General features: G+C 36.9%; 2 protein-coding genes across 3 annotated transcripts in view; both read right to left on the bottom strand.

Annotated features, from left to right (window-relative positions):
* LOC107703213 (amyloid beta A4 precursor protein-binding family A member 1-like) overlaps nt 1-2546 on the bottom strand; it is a 47235-nt gene extending 44689 nt beyond the window's left edge. Inside the window, exon 1 of the mRNA XM_016505765.1 lies at nt 2333-2546. The gene's annotated coding sequence lies outside the window, so the exon portion shown is untranslated. The remainder of the gene's footprint in view (nt 1-2332) is intronic.
* A 3941-nt stretch (nt 2547-6487) lies between these two features.
* LOC107703268 (protein prenyltransferase alpha subunit repeat-containing protein 1-like) lies at nt 6488-23495 on the bottom strand. Of its 2 annotated transcripts, XM_016505827.1 has the most exons (8): nt 23356-23495; nt 22363-22532; nt 22160-22226; nt 21499-21603; nt 19304-19535; nt 11360-11649; nt 9466-9803; nt 6488-7134 (listed from the first exon to the last, which is right to left on the bottom strand). In XM_016505827.1, the coding sequence occupies exons 1-8, from the start codon at nt 23439-23441 to the stop codon at nt 7073-7075; spliced, it is 1350 nt and encodes a 449-aa protein (XP_016361313.1). In that variant the 5' UTR covers nt 23442-23495; the 3' UTR covers nt 6488-7072. The 2 variants fall into 2 exon arrangements, with proteins under 2 accessions (XP_016361313.1, XP_016361314.1); XM_016505828.1 differs by lacking the exon at nt 6488-7134 and having other exon boundaries at nt 7846-9803.
* Nucleotides 23496-25680: the final 2185 nt, after the last annotated feature.

Below are 25680 nucleotides of genomic sequence, written 5' to 3'. Positions count from 1 at the left end.
TATATATATATATATATGTGACCCTGGACCACAAAACCAGTCTTAAGTCGCTTAAAAAAAACGATTTTTCTTTTACGCCAAAAATCATTAGGATATTAAGTAAAGATCATGTTCCATGAAGATATTTCTTACCGTAAATATATCCAAACTTAATTTTTGATTAGTAATATGCATTGCTAAGAACTTCATTTGGACAACTTTAAAGGTGATTTTCTCAGTATTATGATTTTTTTGCACCCTCAGATTCCAGATTTTCAAATAGTTGTATCTCGGCCAAATATTGTCCTATCCTAACAAACCATACATCAATGGAAACCTTATTTAGTCAGCTTTCAGATGATGTATAAATGTCAATTTCAAAAAATTGACCCTTATGATTGGTTTTGTGGTCCAAGGGCACATACATATATATATTTTTTTTATTTATTTTTTTATTTTTTTCAGCCACACTGTCTTTAGCTGAGATCAATTATAATTGCACTTTTTATCCATTTACCCATTTTCTAGATCAATTTATTGATTCATGTTTGGCTGAGTAATCAAGTGAAACTCTAATTAAATTCAAATTCTGCTTACAGAGCAGTTTGCCATAAATATGTATGTTTAAAAATCTAAATCTATACACATATATACAATAATCAATACCTTTAATAACCTATAATCATGAGCAATGAATTTGTAATGTGCAAATCTGTAAATAATACTGCAGTCTGCAGTATTTGATTAAAATCTGAGTGGTCCATGACACACTTCTCACACTACACTCTTAAAAATAAAGGTTCCAAATGGGTGGTTTCACAGTGATGCCATAGAAGAACAATTTTGTCTTCCCCAAAGAACCTTTCAGCGAACGGTTCTCAAAGGAATATTTGAATAATCTAAAAAAACCTTTTCCACTATTAAGAACATTTTTGTGCAATGGAAAGGTTCTGTAGATGTTAAAGCTTCCTCATGGAACCATAGATGCCAATAAAAAAATGGTCCCAGAGGAGAACTGGTGCCCCGACTGAGCCTTGTTTCTCCCAAGGTTTTTTCTTCTTCTCTAATTGGGGCTTAAAAGACAATTAATATTCATAAAATATTATCAATCTGACTGTACTGATACTATCAGATGAGAACAAAAACCTGCAATAAATTGAGCTGGATAATGACACTGCTGTCTTCTGTAGTGCTGCTTTCGAAGTTGTTTTAAAATTGATGAACTTTTGCAACATTGACACTATAACTGAACTGAATTGAATCGACACTGAATCTGAATTAAGCTGAATAATGACACTATTCTCTTCCGCAGAGCTGCTTTTTAGCTAAGTTTAATTTATTTCATAATTGATAAAATACAATTACAACTTTACAACATTGACACCGCTACTGAACTAAGTTTTTCAAAAGTAACACAGATATTTTCCTTTTTATTACTGTGAAGCTGTTTTGAAACAATCTGTGTGACTTGTGACTTGACTATTCAGCCTGAAAATACATGAGCAATTCTGGAAATACAGGAACAATTCTGTCTTAAATACCCGGAATTATGTGCCTGGTATATCAGAAGTATAAAAAATATCAGAAGTACTGTGGCGGTAACATGGTACTTTGATATATACAATGGTATTTAAGTGTTTACTGAAATATTTGGCATGCCATGGTAAAATATCAAAAATAAATAAATTACGCTTGATTTTTTTATCATAAATATCACATAGTTTTGATACTATGTGATATTTATTATACTCCAAGGTGCTTCCAAGATGACCATGATATTATTTACAAAATAGCACCATAGTACCATGTCCAAAAAACAATATGTGTAAATACCCCAGTAGAACAGTGCTCAGCAAATCTGACTGTACAGAACACAATCACACAGACAATCATAGTTAAATCACACAAAAATGACAATTTTCACCTGCTTAAGACACCAATGCTAAAGCACAGATGTCAAATCTCCCCTCTGATGTTAATGCTGTTATTTTGTGATTTGCTCAGTCATGGCTTGATACGTGAGAAGGCTTTAGTGTCTTCTGAGAACACTCCCATCTTCAAAACGAAGCAATACACAAACATTTATCACTGAGCAACACTTAATGACTTTTTGCCCAATTCGCTATTATATATTTGCAAAGGGCGGGTCGTTACTGTTACCTACTCCCTGGATCACTGGCGTCCTTAAAAGCAGCGTACTGCGACATAAACCACTACATATTTTTCCTTAAAGCTATTACAAGTAAACTAATCTGTCATATCAACACAAGCATTATAAAAGTTTAGTTGAAAATACTCCCTACCAGTCAAAACATCAATGCAATACGTAAACTGCGTGTTTTCGCAGCCCTACCTGCATAGACAGCAGCAGCAGCATCACTCGGAGAGAGTAAAGGTGTGATATTGAGGATGGATGTGGCTTATAACATAAGAATATGTGCGACGAGGTCTAACGAAGGATTTTCTTGCAATTGCAAGACCTGTCCTTGTCATTTCGCCTTCTTCTTAATCAGTTTTCACGCGAGTGTTTTGCTCCCGCACCTGCACAGCATCCGACGCCGCGCAGTGAGTCTACATCTAGGGCATGTATTTGGCAGGAAAGCAGGTTGGTAATGCCTACAGCGCAAGCGTATTCCGAGGGCTCTATTCAACAGCAGAGCACTATTTTGCAAAAACGCCGAACCTCTGTGGACCACAGAGAGAGAAGGGAGTGCGTTTACAATCACGGCGATACACAGAGAGAGACTACAGTGAGTCATCAATTGTGGCACTTCAACCTCCGTAACGGAGCTTACGTGAAATCTGTGTCCAGCAGCTTTAAAGTGAGGCTAACTGATTTTCACACTCCTCCTACATAAACACACACTTAATTATTGGCGTGCTTTTCGTAAACCGGTGTTTTGAGTCTCGTAAGTGAATTCAGTAGCTATGTTTACATGCACCAAAATACAGTATTCAGTTTATAATCGGACTGATGGCTCAACCGGACTGAATAGCCTTCATGTAGCCTAAACACCTCAATCGATCCGACTGAACTCGATCCGAACGAAATTTCGAACGGATTAAAAGGTGTGTGAACCTGAATAATCCGATCAACAGAAAAATCTGAATAATTCTCAATCCGGTTAAAAAATAAAAATGTGTATGTTTATATGCCATGTTTTACATCTCATACTTATAATGCTTTCAAGTCCTCCTGTACTTACGAGTTGACAAGTCGTAATAACGACGTCAGGTGCGTTCAAGTCACTTTGGTCGGAACAATATGGCGATTGAACTTTTTTTTCCATAAAATTCAACGATTTTTTAAACTTTACATCTACAAAATTATGAATAAAGAATGTGCGTCATTGTGTTTTTGCTTTTTTCTGTTTTTATTCAATTTTTGAAGGTGATGTAAACTGAATCATTATATGTTCTAATTCAACCATTTTTTACACTTTACATCTACAAAATGATGAATAAAGAATGTGCGTCATTGTGTTTTTGCTTTTTTCTGTTTTTATTCAATTTATGAAGGTGATGTAAACTGAATCATTATATGTTCTTTGGTAATTATACAATAATATAATATTTTGTATATGTAACATATAGGCCTAGTTTTATTTTACATTACAAAAAATTTATAATTTTATTAATTTCAACAAATTTACCATAAATACAGAAGCTGCATATCTAGTCTTTGGATGCGTCCATTGCATCCGACACGTTTTCTCACGGACACGCCCCCAACTCGGAAACTCGGGGCTTAAAGAAAATGTCGAGTTTCCCACTCGTAATAACGACTTTGTGGTGGCGTTCATGTGCGTTCAACTCGTAAATACGATCTATCCGACATGACTTGAACGCACCATTAGCCTACAAACTGGTCAGTGGATGAGATTAAATATTTACGCAAATATATAAACAAACAAACAGACATTGGTTCCAAACTCTGCCAACTGCTCTCTCACTAATAGACACCATACTGAATTTAAGGCTAGCCTAATGAAAAAGAGGCAGTCTTTACCATGGAACGCGCTGTATAAAGGTCCTAGATCATCTAATCTTTGCCAATTCACAACTTTCAAAACTATTTTATGGAGTTTTTGTCTACTGAAAGCTTTTTGGAAAGAAATGTTGTGAGCTGAACAATGTTGCTAGACAACCATCCCTGATCACACTTACATCATGGAGACGTCTATTTGACGTCTGCATTTACATCTGCAAGACCTATTTTGTAGTGTTTGCTCATCTGCAATATGACGTTTCCTATCAGATGTCAATTAGACGTTTAGAAAATGTCTTTAAGATATTTATGATTTTCGAATGTATAAAACAGATCTTAAAGACGTCTATCAGATGTTTGTACACAGCAGATGCTTTCCAGATGAAGTGATCTTTAACAGACATCTTGCAGACATACATGTGCTATCTGGGATGAATGGACTGCACTTCTTTTCCTCACTGCCTCGTTTTAATTCCTGTCAAAATTTAAATATGGTACTGAGTTGAATGAATGTTTTGCCATATTTGTTCCATTATTTTGAACCATATGCATTCTATATTGAACAAACATGCACTAAACAAGAGTTGGTGTTGTAAATAAAAAAAAACGAATCATCTCCTTTGTGAACTAAACTCAACAAAACATCTTGTTCATGAAAGAGGTACGGATGGCTGACTGAACCAGAGTTGACATCCCAGCAAACACAGAACATTCCCCTAATGTTAGCATATGGTTCTCATTTGGTTATTTTGGGGAACCAAACGTTTCTATTTTTTTCTGTAGGTTCTTTTTTTGTAAACCAAAAACGAACATTCCCAGAGCAAAAATTGTTAGCTGGAATGTTGTTCATTTTAGTTGTTAATCAGAGTCATTTGTAATAAGCAGAGAAAGGGGTGTCACGAAATCAAACACACAGGATTGTGGGATATCATAATCAGCCATGGATACATATGCTGCCTTCAAAAATTAGGGGTGTGTTTCCCAAAAGCACTGTTAGCCAACTAGGGTCACAAGTTCTGCTGAACTCTATTGGTAACGACGGATCTAGCTGCTTTTGGGAAACGCACCCCAGATGAAGGTATCTAGAAAGAATGTTTCACAATGATTGGATTCGGATGTGCCTTGTCTCCTTCCTCCTTATACTGCCTCCAGAGGCAGCAGGTGTTTTGAAACAAATCGACTGAGTGAAGAATTTAGTCATTCTAATACCACACTCCCTTGTTGCCACCTACAGGTGTAACCATAACCATAAATCTTTTTGGAGAAACGGATTCAAGTCACTGTTATTCTAGACATCAGAATGACCACCACTCTCAATAATGCACAAGCATAAGTTAGAAACTGAATTAGTTGTAGGCATTTTTCACTCATTCCTCTAGTGAGTATGAGATTGATGAACTGCAAACGGTATGGATTTCGCATTGGATAACTAGTATACTAAACTTAACAGTTTAGGCCCTCACATTTCTTTTGTATTTTATCTGGTAACCAGCAGTTTCCACGCCAACGAAACATCGTCTTTTCTAATGTAAACAAACACTGTTCCGCCTGTCATCGGCAGGGAAAGCAATCATCACTATGGACGCAGCTCATCATTGAGTGAATCTCATTGAAATACAATTTTTTTTTATTACATTGTTCCTGTTTTACTTAACAAAACCGCTTCCGCGACAAACGATAACATTACACAGCGCGTAAAATGAACTGGGCGTGTCATATCTCTCACCTGTTCGTTTACTGCAGTTTGCAGCGAGCTAACGTTCCACCCGATATGTCTGGATCGACCATCTTCATCGCCTGCCAGCCTGCCTTTCACTCAGTCTGTGGGCAAGCCCGACTCCTCCCATCAGAGACCTGCTAATCAAACACCACCGAACGCTGCCTAATTTCTCAATGAACGAGCTGCAGCTCTCGGCAAAACGCCAAGCGGTACTGTACGGTACATGCAATGCTGCTTCAAGTTCATAGTAAGAAATGACCTACAGAACCAAATCGGTATAAAGCCCTTTCGATGACATTAAATGAAGCTGGTTACAAAATGACTGCCCAGCCCTCCGACTAAAGAAAGCTATAAATATATAGAATAAAAAGAGGAAGCAAGCAATAAGCATTGGTAATAACTGAAATGTTTCCTCAACAAAACAGCATATTAGAATGATTTCTGAAGGATCATGTGAAACTAAAGACTGGAGTAATGATGCTGAAAATTCAGCTTTCCTTTGAACAAACTACATTTTAAAATAAGATAGAGAAGAGTTATTTTAAATTGTAATATTTAACAAATTACTGTTTTTACAGTATTTTTTAACAAATGAATGCAGCCTTGATGAAACTTCTTTCCAAAACATAAAAAAAAGTACCAACCCTAAATCTGTGAACATTATGTGCTACAGGGTAATTATGTGTAATCGAAGAAACACACATGACATGATTAAAAATAAATAAATAACTTCACAAAATGGTCATGAATGCAAAATAATAGGAAATTAAAATGTGAGATGGACCTTTTCAGAGTAGGCTAGCTTTATTTAATGTGGTAGACAACTGACAAAACACTTACGGTCATTACAGTTTTTAATACAAATAAATATAAAATACATAATGGATGAGATGCTATAAATGTTGGTTATTGTGGCTGTAAAAACCTACAGTACCTTATCAGTTTATCAGACAATACATGAGGAAAATACAAATTCTTAGGCTACATTTGTTCTTTCTAAAGCTAAATGAACTCTTGTCATGCATCTGCATAGATGTACTAGTCATTTCAAATCCGTGTTTATGCTTTACAGTGTAACTGCTGTTAAACTTTTGGTATTCACACAGCAACTGACATTACAACAATGGAAACTGACATGACACAACTGGAAATACTATGTGCTTCCTCAGTGTAATTCACACTAATGTACACATCTTTAAAACCTCTAAGGTAATGTAGGACTATTTATGAAACGGGAAGCCCTGAACAGATAGACATAAATATTGTAATTTGTACGTTTTCAACAATGTAACTGGTAAGACTGTCCATTAAGAGTTTAAAAGTTAGTAGGCAATAGATATTAAAACCACTTATAGCATTATTACAAAGAGCTAATTGTTAATTGTTTAGGGAGCCAAAAAAATCAACGTGATGTGTCTCGGTCTCTGCATGTATGGGTCATGAAATCCTAAAAATAAATATAATAAAAAGTAATCAAATACAATGACAATGTGACCTTGATCCCAATACAACAGTAGACACATAATGTACATGCAAAAAGATAACTATTCAGATCAAAGTGACAAAATATAAAGGCATTTGTTGCAGATGCATTCCAGTTTTAGACTATTCTTCCATACAGTACTCTATTAGGAGCAGTTTGTTTAACAGCAGGTGTAAGGGAGGTTAAAAAAGCTGCTAAACTCTTATATTATCATCATCTAAAAACAAGCACCTGTGCACACTCCTGTACTTATAAAGAGTGAAAAATGATCAAACTCTGTCAGTGCAGTTGCTAAACATTGCATTATACAGAGGAATGGTGTGGAGGAAAAGCTGGCTTTATTCTTGAGGGGAACCTTTCAGAATTCCGTGACAGACATCCGGTAATTTTGCTACTGCAGCTCAAAGAAAAATAAAAATGTCAGGTTCCAAGACATGCAGAAAACCACACTGACATGGCCCTTTATAAAGTCTGAGTCAGTCTAGAAGTTACATAACTCAACTACTTTCATAAATCTAGTTCTTGTGCAATTGTGCAAAAAAGAAACTAAAGAACAAAATTAGACTTTTATGATGTGAAACTTAAGATCGAACTCTGCAAGTCTTACAGATATGCTGAAAGACATGGATTCATATAAGCTTTGCTAGAATGTTAAAATGATTTCAAAGCAAAAAAAAAAAAAAAAAAAAAAAAATGGTCATGGTCCAAGAAAAGCAGGAACAGAAAAAAGCACTCTGACATGGCCCTTTATAAAGTCTGAGAGTCAGTCAAGAAGTTATGCAACAACTACTTTCATAAATCTAGTTCTTGTGCAATTGTGCAAAAAAGAAACTAAAGAACAAAATTAGACTTTTATGATGTGAAACTTAAGATCGAACTCTGCAAGTCTTACAGATATGCTGAAAGACATGGATTCATATAAGCTTTGCTAGAATGTTAAAATGATTTCACCTAACAAGAACAGTTTTGCACATGTCCTAATTTAAGAGCGAGATATAATAATATCTAATCCGATTTTCACAACCTACTCTAAGTAAGCTGTGAAAGAATTAAGTTGTCAATGCAAGACTGAGCCTGTGAAACTTCAGTTTATTACAAGTTTAATAATTACTGAGTAACAGTGAGTCAACCATAACTGTCTAATAGCTTATTAGCTTTAATAAATCATCACATAAGTGAAGCTAACAACATTTCACTTTTTATATTTGCATAAATATATTTCAAAATAGTGTTAAACAAAAAGCAGCATTTGTAAACCCAGGCCCCTCAGGGGTCCACACTCCCCCAGTGCAGATAATAAGCACCGTTCTGCACAAGGTGGGCTTGAATGTGGCAGAATGTTATTTCTGCAGCCACATTTGGGCCAAGCTGAGAAAAGCCTATTCCTACTTCTGCTATTCCCTTTCATCATGAAAACCCATTAATCTGTGAGCCCACCTGGATGAACTATAACCCAAAACTAGTGCTTAAATGCTGAGGCTAGTCCATGTGACAACGTGGCCTTTGTTATTCTAATGAGTGATGACGATGTGCTTCAGGAACATTTATTCTCAAATGCCCAAGAATCATCTGCATGAACTGAAGAAATGCTGACCCTGCAACAGATATGTCATATAATACAAATACTCACCTGAATGAATGCCCTATTATTTCATATCAAATGGCTCAAGGAATCTTTAAATTCAATGATTGTGCTCACATTACTGATTGTATCAAAACGTCTATGTAATCACTGAAAAATATTCATGCTTCAGTACAAAAGTCCAAAGAGGAGCAGTAGACGGGATTCAAGAGCCAGTCTGCCCTCAATTAAACAAAAGAGGGAAACTGGGTCAGAATCACTTTGGGCTCTAAGTGTTCCCTTCAAGTGTGCACCATAGTGTGCATTTAAGATTCCCGGCAGGAATAGCAAAACTGCAGACAACATGATGAGAACATACTGTAATTGATTTGTGGTGGAAGACTTTAAACAACATAAAAACCAACAAAACTATATGAAAAAACTACAAACTTGTAGCTTCTGATAGAGAAAAGAGGATTGTACACTGAAAACAGACCTGAGATATCCAGTACCTGAACTAAAGCAGCTAAAACAGACCAGGCTTAGACTGCCGAGACAGGTCATGGGTTTTCATCATGAGTGGGAATTTGCTCTGGCAGAGCAGCTCTGACAAACCGGCCAAGGAGTCCAGCTGTTTTCAGAGAATCACGTGTGGGCGGCTAGAGCCAGAAATAAGTTGACCTATCACAGTTCTCCCATATCATGGTGGGCGGAGCATTTCTCACGCTACTGACCTATAACTGAGTCCAGCCACTTCCTGTAGGCAATGGCAAAGCGGTTTTGCTCGGTGCTCCGGCAGCCCGTGAGGATTTTAGAGACAAACGTGTGCTCGGAGGGAAGTGCGGGGTGGGGAAGCAGTGGTCCCCGCTTTAGTCGCTTGGTGTCCTGCGTGTAGCTTCCGTGTTTGCTCCCGTCCAGAACACAGTCAACGTCCATGGTCTGGGAGGTGCTGCTGTCGTCACAGGGCTCCTCGCTGAGGAGGACATCGGTGTGGGTGAGAGGTGGAGATTGTGACCCTGCCCCCTGCAGGTGCTCCCTCCGCCACTGGTGCCACAGGTAGAAGACATGTCGCCTGTTGGAGAAGCCTGGATTTGAGTTTGTTCAAAAACCACATACCTGATGTACTAAAATGCAGTTGACTATAAAAAAATGCACTTTACATTATTATTTAGGTGTGATATGATAGTTGCAGAGCAAATACAATGCAATGTTAGAATAACAAAATGAATAGGCTTACCAACTTTTAAAAGACATGCCCTCATCTTCAAAAACCACAAGCAACACTATCCAAAGTGAAAAAAATACACCCCAAACTATATTACATACAGTTTTACTTGCAACAGAGATAAACATTGTGGAAACTAATATCTCATTGAGATTTTTATGCACTTGGCTGTCACATAGATTCTGTCATCATTTACTCACCCTCATGTATTTCCAAAACTTTATGACTTTCTTTCATTGAACAGAACATGACAGGAGAAATCATAATAATAATTACAATGATTGCTTTCAAGCTTTAAAAAGCTTTCAAATGCGCCATAAATGTATCATAAAAGATGTTTTTGATCAAATTCTGTGCTATACTAGACATCACCACACCAGAGAACTGTAGTAGAACTTAATCTGAAAACTGTTATTTTATAATATTATGAAAAAAAACAAACTAATTTCTAGAAACAATGTATAAAAAATCAGTCCAAACCTATAAGATATAAAATATTCCACAGAAAATAAATTGTTAAAATGTCACATGCTATCATATGCTATCTAAATGACTTAGTATTTAGTGCAGGGATTATTTGGACTACTTTTATGATACTTACGGTGCTTTTGCATAATTTTTGAAGCTTTAAAGCTCCATTATTTATTGCATGGGGGGAAAAAAGTACATGACCAGTACATGTTTTAAAAAAAAATTATCTTTTGTGTTCCACAAAAGTCAGTCATATTTTATATGGGTCATATTGGTTGAGTAAATGGTGACAGAATTTCATTTTGGTGTTATTTTTGTATGATAAACAGTTTTGGTTCCATGTTGGGTCATCACTTATCATCCAATTGCTAAACCTGATGCAAAACCAGTAAAAACAAAATAAAACAATGATTTCAGGAAATAGAAAAAGGCTTAAGTGTGAAACATTCGTAACTAAAGCAAGCTAGAGCTTATTAATGCATTATGTTTCATAATATTTGTCATTAAGAGGCATGAAATGTTGCACAAACAAATTCTCATATCACACTTTAGGGGGGAAACCACAAGCTTAAGATATATAAACACCATTCACTGAGCAGCTGCTCCTTGTCTCAGCCACAAGGGATGAGGCTGGGAAGGGGGAAAAACTGAAAGAGCTAGAAAAAGAGATCCAGCAAACTGCTTGCCTCTTCCTCAGTGAGCTACAACTCTGCAGCATTAGACCATCCATCATTTTATAACACTAAGCCATAAACACATCAGCACAGACCAGCTGAGGGCCAAGGACAGACTTCTGGCAAACAAAGTCACTGTATTCACACCGAGACTTGTGGAAGCACAGTGTGATGTTGACTGATTGCACGACTACCATCAGCACAGCAAGACCTGGAGATCTGTTACTGGCTTCAAACACTCTGCCTGATCACTCTCACCTGTGGCACCACAGCGTCTCGTGGCCCGGATATGACTCGATGAGATCAGTGCAGAGCTCCATCTCCTCGTGGAAGAGCTGAGGGATGACGTCATTATGGTGATTGTCATCAGACGCACCCGCTGTGCTCTCTCCGTTAGGCTGCTTGGTGGGGTGGAGCTCTGTCTCTCCAACCTGGCTCAGCTCTCTGGCCAGGGCCTTGAGCAGGTGTTGACGGTAGTGGAAGCCACTGTGATCTGACACGTGCATGGACACCCACAGTCGGGTGGAGGACAGCTCATCATGCAGAACCTGGAGTAGAAAGTCAGAGTATTATGACTTCATAATACTTCATAACAGCATTATGCTTCAGGTTGTTGCAAATGAATTTCAGTTCAGATGCCAAGTTGTAAGCGCTATGGATGTCAGCATATCAATCAATTTATTCAAAAGCCTTGAATGATATATGCCAAATGTTATTCAAAAACATGCATATTATTATACATTGCTCAAATATGGAAAAATAAAACACTAAAGTTAAAAACAATAATTTTAAATGTCAACTGATGCATCACAACATTATAATGTACAGGATTAATAATGGATATTCATTTTGAGATGTGAAGTTTATATTTAACAGTATTATAAAATGCTTATTAACTTTAAGTGAGAGTTAGACGATTTAAAGATAAAAATAAAGGAATGGAGCATGCATAATTAAATATCCAATAGTATTTTAAAATAAAATCCATGATTTCCTCATGCAGGGTTTGTACACATTTTTACCAATAAATTGACAAGTATACATGTAAAATAAGAATCAAAATCTATGTTGAAATTTATCATAGCACATGTTGGCTAAAATAAATGACTATTAAGGCTACTTGTTTGCTTTCTATTTGTTTTAATAATAAGTACAACCTGCAACTGTGACATTGCTCTATGGAGATAGAATTGTTGCATAATTCCAAATAAATACATTATGATCCACAAATAAATGTAAAGATATTAACAAAAATTAAACACATTGACAAATAAATAGAATGAGATCCACAAATAAATTTCACAAACATTAATTAAATTCACATGTAAATAAAATGAGATTCGCAAATAAAAAAACATTCACAAATATATTTTTATGTCACACAAACAACTTTTCCTTGCATTCATTTGTGAATCGCTCACTCTGCATCTGTGAATGGCTTTCTGTGCATTTGTGGATCGCTGCATGCATTTGTGGCTTTTCAAACATTTCTAGCGTCAAGACACTAAAAATCCACAAATGCATGGCCTCCACCCACCATCTACTCAAGCCAATCAGATAATAGCCACACTTCGCTGACCAATCGTAGCACGTTCTCGCTATAACCGTTCATGTTTTGTTTTACAATCAGGGTGGGAGCAGATTCATTTTGCACCCCTGTAAGTACTGCATTCTATGGACACTTCAATTTAAATTGAGCTGAAGTGCTGTTTGTGTGGTTAAAGGGGTCATATGACGTTGCTAAAAAAGAACATTATTTTGTGTATTCGGTGTAATGAAATGCATTTATGCAGTTTAAGGTTCAAAAAACATTATTTTCCACATACTGTACATTACTGTTTCTCCTCTATGCCCCGCCTTTCTGAAACGCTCATCGTTCTGAAAAACGAGGTGTGCTCTGATTGGCCAACAATCCAGTGCGTTGTTCACTCCAAAGAGAAAGGAAAACTTGAAATCGCATCATATGTCCCCTTTAAAAAATCCTGTTTCCAAAAGATTGTATAGAGTGTAAGGCTTCTTTATATTTCCATCAGAATCACAACTTATTACACAACTTATGATCATCATTCACAGATCCTGAGCATCATGAGTAACACCCTCGTGAGGCGTCCAAAGCAAATAGAAATCATTATAATCAGCGATACTGTCTACACTGGACGAGATGCGACATGATGAAGGACAAATGATTTGCACATTTGCTTTGATGCGTCCTGTTGCAGTTAGTTATTGCATTGCAGCGCGACAGTGAACGGAGTTGACACTGTGTAAGACATGGCATGGCTTATTTAGCCTTTTAAAGCACAATCGCAGTGACAAATATAGGGCATAATAACACGTATAATATCAAATATGGGCCCAAATGACCATCTGGGTACCAGCCTCAGCATCACTGCAGCATGTACTGGGGATTTGTGAGTGGACAATGTAAATAAAACCCGTCATTTACTTTGGATGCTGTTAAGTAACTTTTATAATCAAAACTAGTAAGTCTGATTCATATGAAATACTGTTTGCGTGATCAACCCACGTATATTTTTTCCACCCCAAACAATGGCAACTTTGTAATAACTTTAATTATTGTTTGAAAATATTATTTATAATGCTTTATACATCATTAGATCCACATAGCTGCTCATATACATAATTTAAACGGCTTGACTGAAAAACTGTTAAACGCTGTTGGCTATTGTGTGACGGCAATTTAACCATGAAGTTGAATCCAGTTATTTATTAGTCAGTTACTTATTCACGCTTTTCTTTAGGGCTGTTCGATTCCAACATTTTTGGAATCGAGTCCGATTCCTGGTTCTGGAATCGATGGGATTCAATTCCAAGAATCGATTCCTCACTGTTGTTTTCGATTCTTGTTTTTTTTAGATTGAAGGAACCTAATCTCACCATGACTGCAGGATAAAGGTCGTAGAAAGTATCCTTCTCATAATATGAAGCTTTATTTGTAAATATATATATTTGTATATATTGTATAATATATATTGTAAATAAATATTTTGTCTGCTTTGCCCGTGAGATTAGTCATAGCCCACAGTTCAGCAGGGACATGCGTTTATCGCATGAATTGAACAAGGCATGAAGTGTCTAAAATAAATGTGCACAGTTCAGCTGAATGATGAAGTTTACTTTGACTGTATGCTTTGCACAAAATTAACTAACTGTACACTGAAACAAAATAACCAGAACATTAACAATAACTGATAGAACTCGTGGTTTATCTGTCAATCAGATGACCTATGCTCGTGACGTTTTCTTTTAGAATTATCATTGGCTGACAGAAATGTTTTAAAAAATAGTATTTTAGATGTAAATAAGATCAAGACCCTTGATCACGTCATGATCTATTCTGTCGTGCAGCACTCAAAATTGTGGACAAGCCAGTTCCACCGTAAAATAGCTTCTGAATCGTTAAAACTATCTATCCGAAAGAATTCTAATCACTTTTAGCGAGCATGAGGGAGGCGAATGGTAACAAAAATATAAAAGAATATAAAATATAAAACTGACAACTCTCGTAATTAGGCTATGGCTTTTAGCGAGCATGAGAGAGGTGAATGGTGCTTCTCAAACGTAAGGCTGCATCCTAAAATTAAGATGATCTCAGTACCGACTCGTTTTCTTTCAGTTTATTTTCGTGAATTTAAATGTGTGCAGCCTTCCGTTTGAGAGGCACCCATAGATAAGCGTTGTTGAACTGAAAAAGGATCTGAATGAGTCGTCGATTCCCCTTGATGGGAATCGACTGGGAATTCCCCTTTGGAATCGACTCTCGATTCCCAACACCTCGGAATCGATTCTTTTTGGAACAGATTCCCAGCCCTACTTTTCTTTCCATCGTGAATAACATGATGCTTCCATAACGCGTTTGTATCCAGTATAGCATTGTTCCCATAGCCGTGATTTAATCCAATTAATTTAATTTAATCCAATTTTAAACATCTCTTACTGTATCAATTTGTATGGCCCTTATATTTCCAATTTGAGCCAATGCAGATGAATGAAGATATTTCAGGACAAGACTGCCCTGAATGTAAAGTAAAACGTGATAGGTTATAGCGAGAACGTGCTACGATTAGTCAGCAAAGTGTGGCTATTATCTGATTGGCTTGAGTAGATGGTGGGTGGAGTCCACACATTTGTGAATTGTCAGCATCTTGACGCTACAAATGTTTCAAAATCCACAAATGTGTGCAGCAATCTACAAATGCACGAACATGAGAGAGGTAAATGGTGCTTGTCAAACGGAAGGCTGCATCCTAAAATTCAGATTATCTCAGTACCGACTCCTTTTCTTTCAGTTTATTTTCGTGAATTTAAATGTGTGCAGCCTTCCGTTTGAGAGGCACCCATAGATAAGCGTTGTTGAACTGAAAAAGGATCTGAATGAGTCGTCGATTCCCCTTGATGGGAATCGACTGGGAATTCCCCTTTGGAATCGACTCTCGATTCCCAACACCTCGGAATCGATTCTTTTTGGAACAGATTCCCAGCCCTACTTTTCTTTCCATCGTGAATAACATGATGCTTCCATAACGCGTTTGTATCCAGTATAGCATTGTTCCCATAGCCGTGATTTAATCCAATTAATTTAATTTAATCCAATTTTAAACATCTCTTACTGTATCAATTTGTATGGCCCTTATATTTCCAATTTGAGCCAATGCAGATGAATGAAGATATTTCAGGACAAGACTGCCCTGAATGTAAAGTAAAACGTGATAGGTTATAGCGAGAACGTGCTACGATTAGTCAGCAAAGTGTGGCTATTATCTGATTGGCTTGAGTAGATGGTGGGTGGAGTCCACACATTTGTGAATTGTCAGCATCTTGACGCTACAAATGTTTCAAAATCCACAAATGTGTGCAGCAATCTACAAATGCACAGAAAGCCATTCACAAATGAACGCCAGGCAAAGTTGTGTTTGTGACATAAAAATATATTTATGAAAAGGTTTTTTTTTTTTTTTGCAAATCTCATTTTATTTATTTGTGAATTTAATTCATGTTTGTGAAACTGCATGGATCCAACGTACTGATACACATGCATTTCTTTCTTAACGGTTTACATTCACTTAAGACAAAACCGACTATTATTTACAAGGATACTTGCTAGCACGAGCATAATGACATAATTTTGTGCATATTTGGCCACTTAAGCGCAATAAGCTGTGAAAAATAACTCAATTTGGTACTCGCAAGGTGTTTTTGAGCGCTTTATGTGCGTGCGCTTTTCAGGGCTCCAGACAAAAAATCAATTAAGGAGCCATTGGCTCCTATAAGAAACAAAATTAGGAGCCAAATTATTTTTTTTTTAAGTGTCACAGAATAAACATGTTTTTTTTTTTTTTTTAACACTAACATTTCAGTCATACTGTCATGTATTTATGTCTCATCTTTTCTTGTCTTTATCATCATTTTAATCCATCTTGTAGATGTCCTGGGAACTAAGGATCACTTCAAGTGGGAACTAAATGTCGTTTCCAACTTGAGAACTATATACAGTCACAAAGAATTGTTCAGGAGGTGTTGAATTTTACCTTTAGCACCTTGCATTCTTTCTTATCACGTAGACAACAGGATAAGTAAAACTATGAATATACAATATAGTGCATAAATTTAGCAAAATGCTCCTATTTATAGGTTATTCTGAGGTAAATGATTGTTATGTCGCATTGTTTACAAGCATTACATGAATGAGTGATTACACGAGACATTTCAGTAATGATGTCCATTCATGTTTATTTCATATAGTAAATAGAAAGATTGAACTGAGGCACTAAAGCGATCACTCATGCCGCATTAAATAGAGCCAAAACGTTATTCACTGTTCGAATTTTGTTAAGAATTTTAAAGCTGATACTTTGTTTATTAAAATGTAACAAAGCACAAAGCTTATTGCAATTAATGGACGGCAAGTGCGCTACAAATAATATGAAGTTCACGCAACAGAACACAGCATTTAGACTAAAGATCTTGATAAGATGTATCGATTTTAAACGAATTGTTAACGATATATTGCTAATGTCCACACAGCTGACAGTTTTACCTGTTGTAGTTTGTTCAAATTGCACACAAATTAGATACTGGTTTTCTGCACTTTTACTTCGCGCGTCTCCGCTCTCTCATGCCGCCACAGCTGAAGCTGCTTTCAGTAGGTGAGCCGTCAACGCTGCTGTTCAGCAGAGATGAGGACTGTTTGAAAGTCTTTTTTCCACTAAAACTTTAATGCGCATAGTCTCAGTTTATTACGTCAACATAACAAAAGACGTGCACGCAACACAATCAGAAAAAATTACATGCAAATTTTTTAATCATAACATGTATATTTCTATAGTCACCAGTGGCGACCTCAGCAAAAACTTCACTCACAAATTAATATTTTTGGTTTTGCGACCGTTTTAGTCGCAGTCTGGAGCCCTGGTGCTGCATTATTGTTCTAGTTTAAAACACTGCTTACCATGCTGGAGCAGAAACACAACATTCATCGGTCTAAACATGGTCAATCCAATAGAGTCACACCTTCTTTATATATAAAACACTCTATTGAGTGTTTATACTCATTCACTTATAACTTTTCAGCTTGTAGATTTAAATAAAGATTGAAAGAGTTGTCGGCAGCTTAGTGACGGTGACAGAGTAGCCTACGTTTACATGGACAACAATACTCCGATTTACAGAAAGTAGTGCAGCTGCTTTGTTTACAGGGTTTCCGGGGTAACGGCTGCATTTAAATGAATTATTATTATTATTATTTATTTATTTAGTCATTTAGCAGACGCTTTATTATTATTATTATTTCTGCAGTTTAGCGCCATCTGCTGTCAGAGAGTGAAAGTGCGCTTTCATCCAGAGAGTCTCTCACATGTTCCGCCATGTGATTCTCGTCCGCGCTTATTTACATCAGAGTGCGCAAGGGTCTTTCACGCAGCATACAGCGGTGGTGTGCATTTTGACCAGTTGATGGGAAAAGTATTCTTAAAAAGCATTCAAAATTCTAAATAATTTGTAATATATAATTATTCACGGTAGTTAGAAGTGCCCACGATAACAATATCGTGCATATTCATTACCGTGATATATCGCATTACCGAATACCGGCACAAGTCTATCACAGTCGCAGTCTAGTGACTGCACAGAAAACCAGACTGTGGAGCCAGTCTCTGGAGCGCGTGAGTAACCAAATAGTTTAAAAAGACTTAAAAAAGATGTGCAAATGATACAGTTTTGTGACGATGCAACACTGGCCAGATTAGGCAAGTGACAATTCTGTCAGCTGTCCCAAAATGTGAGCGAAAGTCTCGTATTGCAGTGTGCAGCAGCTCATTTGTAGTGTAGACGAGATGCGCTGAAGTGATGTCATTTTGAGAGAGAGAGAGAGAAAGAGAGAGAGAGAAAGAGAGAGAAGACGGACTACAGCTGAAACACAATGTTTTCAAATTACTGATTTGATCTGATATTCTATCTGGATTTATTTACATCTAACCTACATGCTATATTAAATGTACATAATATAAAATGTTTGCTGGAATTTCCCGCATTATAAACCCGAAACCCAAATTCAGACCAAGGAAAACAGTACCAAACAAGACATGCAGTGATGTAAGACGACAGCCGCATAACCCAATTACTCCTGAAATAGCCTATGAATAGCTCAGACTGGTTCAAGTCTGTTTAGTCCTGGATCATTAAATCTACAGGCTCATCCTTTTTTTATGAGGGCCTTTAGCTTGGATTGAGCCCTATAACATTTGCCTAATTTCGCATCCAATTAAGAAAGGATAAGCACATCAAAGGTCTGGCACTCAGTGACCCCCTAAGAGCCAATAAGCTCTCCTGACTAACAGCACTCAGCTCTCTCTAAAAAAAAAAAATGGAATAAAAGCTAAAAAGACAGAAAACTGTGGCATCTGTAATCAGGTCTCTTCCTAGGGTAATTCAAGAGGAGAAGAAAGGTATTAAGATCATCAAAGGCTCAGGTAGATTTATCAACCTCATAAATAACCATCTCATGTTGCTTCCCTTGTAACAGCACTGATGATACGCCAGTGTGATCCATCATTCCTTAAAGTAATCTAAAACAAATCTAATCTTTGAGATGTACGCAAACAAAGCAACATCTAACAGACACCCGTTTTCAGTCATTATGATAAATCACACATAGTGCAGAAAGCTGCAGAGGACTGAGCCTACCTTCAGATTGCCTTTAGCCATGTTTTGCAATACCCAGATGCGATGGGACCAGGCATTATAGTTGCTGGGGTAACGGCCGGCTGCGTCTGCACAGACCCTCATTTCCTCCTGCAAGGCTCTCTGCAGCCTCTCGCACTGTCTCCTCGCAGCGTCTTCTCTGGGTTCAGCATGATCCTTCAGTTCTTGTTCAGAGGGAGAGCACTCCTTCTGCAGCCACTGCAACACCCAGCGCCTGTGTTCACAACAAACCAATTAAGCAGACTGATCATACACATATGTCTGGAGGCACAAGGAATTTAACATGCTTATGGCTTTATTTATGAGAACAAATACATAAACCAATGAACATAACAAATAATAAAAATAATACAATGAATTCTCTTTCATAACAGCTCAGAATCGCCCCTGATTATCTCAGCACCCTGCGGCTTCTAAACATTGTGGGAGATCTAATGGCTCAGTATTATTATCTGCAGACAATAGCATCATCCAAACTGACATAGTGAATAGTAAAATTATTTGCAAAATAGTTGACAACTGCAATGTGTCCTGCACACTCCCTGCAGGTACATATAAGCTCATGGTCTTGTCAGTTGCACAAGCTTTGGATATTTATTAGTGTTCCAGGGATCCGTGTAAAGTGGTTTGCCCTTGTCTTTGCAGTAGTGACGGAATTCTACTTCAGTATGTGCCACTGTTGACATGTTGCAAGAGGTCTGCAATTGCAGACAATTTCATTTCATGGTCTCCTGGCCACTGCTTTCACTGTTTCAGCCGGTTTGAGAGCAAGGTTTCTTCCATACTAATTCAGCTACAAGAAAGCAGAGCACATACATTTTCCGGTACAGCGCATCCAACTATTCCATTATTAATTTCTTAATGCCTAATGTATTATTAATTTTTTATATCACTATTTGAAAATTCAAACTCATCTAATGGTAAACTAAATGTAATATGGAAAATAGGACACTTAAAGGGTGCAGAACACAGCAATTCTATAATATGTAATCTTTTTCTTTAATATTTTAAAAGACTTTATTTAACTGTATACATTAAGAGCAGAATATCTTATCGCACTAAAGCAGATGCCTTCACTGGGGTTTACATTTATGCTCTAATCATAGTTACCCATAGGGATGGGTATCGTTAAGGTTTTAACGGTATTACTACTCTTATCGATTCGGTACTTTTTGTTTTATATACAGTGGGTACGGAAAGTATTCAGACCCCCTTAAATTTTTCACTCTGTTATATTGCAGCCATTTGCTAAAATCATTTAAGTTAATTTTTTTTCCTCATTAATGTACACACAGCACCCCATATTGACAGAAAAACACAGAATCGTTGACATAAGACGGCATCTTACAACAATCACCGATTGAGCTGATTCTGACGTTAAGTTTGGGTTTTAGGGAGGAACGAATGCGCACCGCTGTGAAGGGAAAGAAGTTGCGCAATACGAAAGCAGCTAGTTTTTAATAGCTTTACCTCATGTCTTCTTTTGTATACTCCTTAGAAGCCAAAATCGAAATAAAAAAATTAAATTTGCTTAATAAAACAGCCACAGGCCTAAAGTGTAAGCAGATGTTTGAATGTTTAGTTCTCTCTTCTATCATAATTAAACAGGGCTTTCATGTTGTGCGTGCAGAAGCTCCTCCGCGTGGGCGCGATATCGCTTCTGAATTGCGAATAGCAAAAATGCATCATAGACAAATGTTTGAAAAACAGCTGGCGACTCTGGTGAGATAGAATTTGCAAGATAATGTATATATAGCAATAATAAATGTATGTGTGTTATTAATTTTTCCAGTACCGATAGCAAAACCGTTAACGTCAGAGCTTATCGATACTCCGGTCTTTCATAATTTAGCCCCGGTACCGATTAAATACAGAGTTTCGGTACCCATCCCTAGTTACCCAACAACAACAACAAATCACCTTGCTTCCACAAACATCAGAGGTCCACAAACATTTTACTACACAGGGCCAAACACTTGATTGAAAGTAAATAAATGTTTTTTTTTTTTTAAATCAAAATCAATTATATTCTCTACATTTGAATGTAAAAAAAAAAAGATGGTATATATAATAACTTTCTTTTTTTTCCACCACTCTTGTAATATGACATTGCAGGCCAAATCAAAGATTTGGAAACCTACAATTTAAAATGGCTAATTTTTTAAAAATCCTCTTACCTGTGTATCCATGTCTCTGGGCTTTTAGGATGCTTAGATAGTGCTAGTTTAACCAGGTAAAGGTCTTTCTCTGGGTTTAACACGCCACACTGCAGGAGCTCTTTCCTATAAAACAATCAATACCCAGATGAATTCAAAAGGATACAACCATAAAAAATAAAATAAAATACAGCACCACCTCCTGGACAATAGGTTTCTTCTATCCAACATTATCATGAAGACATTCAGCCAAGATTTTGTGCAAAAAATCTAGTAAAAACCTAGTTCTAGTTTAAATAAATAAAGTAAAGTAAAGGCTGGTTTCTTAAACCAGGCATGGATTAAATATACCTACACTGTTTCCTGTATGAAACTAAATGTTAGAAAAATCAGTAAATTCTTTGCTCCCTATGTGATATTGTGCAAATAGACAAATTTAGAGTTAAATGTAGTAGCAGTCTTTTGATGTCTCCTTTCCCAAATTAGACAACTTTTTAAAAATAGCAGCAGCACATTCAGAACAATAAAATGGCTGACATCTAGACAGACATCAAAGAGAAGAAATAGAGAATTTCTAAAAATACCATAAATTACATGTGCATATAATCATTCAGAAAGTATGTGAAGGGTTAGTTTGGCAGAATGTGTTTTTTTTCCGGTATTATAAATGATGAAAATGTACCTGACATTCCACGCAGTTGTAAAATCTGGGTTTAAGAGAAGCAATGTGCAGGTTATATCTACCAGTGCTTGAAGACAAGAAGAGAGAGAAGTCACTTTTTCTGCAACGCTGGTCTGTTGTATGAACAGCCATCTTTTAATAAAGACTAAGGTCACAGAAATGTGAGCGGCCGAACAAGCTAACCCAATAAACCTTCGTCCTACCTTCCCGATCGAGCCACTGCTTTCTCTGCTTGTACAGCAGGAGTTTATTATGCACATAGGGCAGCAGAAACTTGACACACCAGCTTTCCACTCCCAGCTTATTCTCCACCAGGACGATGGGGCTTCTGTTGTATCGGACTTCGGGGCACGGAATGAGGCCGATTTCATCACTGTGAACACAATGTAAAAGATAAAAAGAAAAACAAGTCACAAGGCTATTTTAAGAAACTCTGCTAAGGAGCTAAAGGCAGACAGCAATGCATAAAGCACCAAACATCTCAGCTGACACTGATACAGATGTACCTCTTTGGCAGAGATACAAATGTGTCATAGGAGAAGAGCTAGGTGAAACCATTGGGACACTGACCTTCAAATATGGAACAAAGAGACCTAACACACAGAAAAACAACATTTGCATTGAAGGCAGCATTAAAAAGACCGACGAGATGCTTCATATGTGGACTGAAGTGATGTGTTTGGATACACAAGAGCAGCAATGTTGCAACCACTGAATGTCTAACTCCGAACACCAGTAAAAACAAACAAACGCACATGGCAAATTACTGAGAATTATAATTTTAAATATAACGCATTAAAGCTCGCTACGCCCTCCAGTTACTGAACAGCGAGTAAAAAACCCAAACATTAACAGTAACGTTACTAGCTACAACCTGACACGCACGCGCTCTTCGCGTTTCACTTATTAGAGAAACTTTCGGCGTTCGCACGGTGCTTGTTAAACAGGCGCCCCAGACACATTTTCACACGACCTGTCTAAAAGCGAGGCTTGGTGAGCTCTACCTGCTGCTGGCCGCGCCGGGCGCCAGCGGGTGAGAGCTGGTTAGTAGCCGGTTAGCCAGCCACTGTCTGCGTAAGTTACACAGGCTGCTGCACAATGTTCTCCCTGCGGCTGAGCGCGAGGTTCTAAGCCGCTGTAAAAGCCATAAACTGAATGAGCGCGAGATAAGCAGCAATGCGAGCTCACATACGTACATGTTCGGGTTTCTTTTAAAGGCATTATTGATATCTTTCACAACTCTCTGGACCAAAACATCCACCTCCTCTTCCGACTCAGCCATTTTCAGAGATCGAGTGACGTCAACAACGCGGGTGACTCAACTTCATCCGGGACATTTCACAGGCTAGAGAGAAGTTAGTAACCATAATAACGCGTACGTTGTTGCTATGTAAAATTAGGAGATGATCTTGTTTTGTCATAATACAGAGTTATTAATTATACTACTCTTCAGTATATCATTAAACAGGATATTCGTTGAATCATACATAAGCAGGGGGAAAACAAATAAATTTTAAAATAAAATACTTGTTCATTTATCAGAACAATATAATATAAACAGATTGAACCGTGTTCGTTAATAATAATCAAACTGACCCCTGTACACTGTTGATCCTTTACCCATACCACCAAACCTGTCCCTAACCTTACCCATATCACACCTCAATAGCAGCAAAAGTGTTGTGCATTAACACAAGCTTTTAATCATTTTATAACATCTGTTGAAATCAGATTTTCAATAAGTGCTTGATCATATGGAATTTAAAGTTTAATGACATTTGTTAGCATTTTAACTTAGCCTACATGAAATAATGATTTGTTAAACATTATGTAGTTTAATAAGTTTATTAGTTAACATTAACAAGCAGGGTAGACTGAGTACAGTTGAGACACTTTCTGCTTTTTTCATCACTACACAAAAACTAGATGCTGGAATGAAGTGATTTTTCACATGATATTTCTTTCGCTTATGTACTAAAATATCATAAATTGATAATAGCCATAAGTAGTTTATATTTTCCACAATTAGCTCATAAACATAAGGTGCATTTTAGTCTCAACTGTACCCATATAGGGTACAGCTGAAACAGTACCATGGTACAGTTGAGACACCCATTCTTAATGCTCTAAAGCTGGCTAACCATTTATTGCAAATGTAATAAATTACAAAATTACAGTTGTGCATTTAAAAAAAAACGGATTTATTTATTTGCTTTATTTAATTCAAATTTAATTGAACAAAGAGGAACACATATTTAACACTAGAAAAAATATGGCAAACAGTATAAATGTAAACATAACCGTAAAAATAACAATATACCCAGATATTCTATAACCCTACCCCTAAATCTACCATTACTCGAAACTGTCTGCATTTTTACATTTTTTAATCATTCTGTATGAATTATAAGCTTGTTTCCTCATGGGGACCTAAAAAAAATTCCCATAGAATTTACTGGTATTACTATACTTGTGGGGACATTTGGTCCTCATAACGGTAGGCTACACAAACACACACAGCCTCTGAATATGCATTTTATTTTCTATGCTTGAACTGTTACTGTATACATAGCGACCTATAAAGGGTGTATCAACTGTACCCACTTTACCACCTTGTATTTTTCTTAAAATGCTATGCAATCCTTTTAACATTCATGTTAGAAAACATGTCCATTAATAATAGTTAAAATATCACAAATATAATTTTTTAACAGAATTTGCGTAGCATGTGTGTAAATGTGACTTTTAACCTATTATCATAACACTGTACAACTAAACAGCATGTGAAGCAATAGGACACCAATGTGGCTTTGTTATGTCTCAACCGTACCCCACTGACATACTCGCACGTTTCTCTAGATTATGAAAAGTCCCTGCATGGCACAATGTCATAAAATATGTCTATTTTTAAAACACAGATTAACTTTTTCAATGATTCATATTTAATTGAATCAGCTATTCATTGTGGAAAGGACATGGTGAAATGAAAATCTCACCTTGTAAAAAAAAAAAATATTGTGGAAGTGTAAAGCCGCACACATTTCAAATTTCCCACGATCAAAGAGAACACTAATACACATGTGTGGAGCAAAAATCACGGCTTGGGGTTCTTGTGTATGCAAGTTATTTAAGGTGTTTCAACTGTACACATGTCTCAAATGTACTCAGTCTACCCTATAGAACAAGAACAGTTCACATACAATATTTTTTTATTCAATGTCAATTCAGTCGTTTACAATCATAAAATCTTTAAAAAAACATTGAGTAAAGGGTTTAGGACATGACGGGAGCAGCAAGAGCAGCCAATGGGAATCTGTGGGAAGAAAACTGTTATCAGTAGGCTGTTCCAGTTCATTAAATGACTTATATCATGACATCTTATATTCATGTTCCGAAAGTTCCGTGGTGGTGCCGGCGAGTCGTTCGTTTTGAGTGGAGATCCGGTGAGTGCTTATGGCAAGCCGTTTTAACATTTAATCTATAAACCGTACTAGTATCTATTTTCATGGTACTAGTACCTA

This window comes from Sinocyclocheilus anshuiensis, unplaced genomic scaffold (genome assembly GCF_001515605.1).
Source record: "Sinocyclocheilus anshuiensis isolate Anshui unplaced genomic scaffold, SAMN03320099.WGS_v1.1 scaffold542, whole genome shotgun sequence".
NCBI classification, from domain to species: Eukaryota; Metazoa; Chordata; class Actinopteri; order Cypriniformes; family Cyprinidae; genus Sinocyclocheilus; species Sinocyclocheilus anshuiensis.
Note: the sequence above shows the minus strand (reverse complement) of the source record. Positions and strands in the feature narration are given on the sequence as shown.

Coding starts and splice junctions, on each gene's coding strand:
- LOC107703268 (XM_016505827.1), bottom strand. CDS start 23,441: ATGGCTGAGTCGGAAGAGGAGGTGGATGTTTTGGTCCAGAGAGTTGTG. Junction 22,227..22,362: donor GCAGTGGCTCGATCGGGAAG/GTAGGACGAAGG, acceptor CTTGTCTTCAAG/CACTGGTAGATATAACCTGC. Junction 19,536..21,498: donor CCAGAGACATGGATACACAG/GTAAGAGGATTT, acceptor TTGTGAACACAG/GCGCTGGGTGTTGCAGTGGC.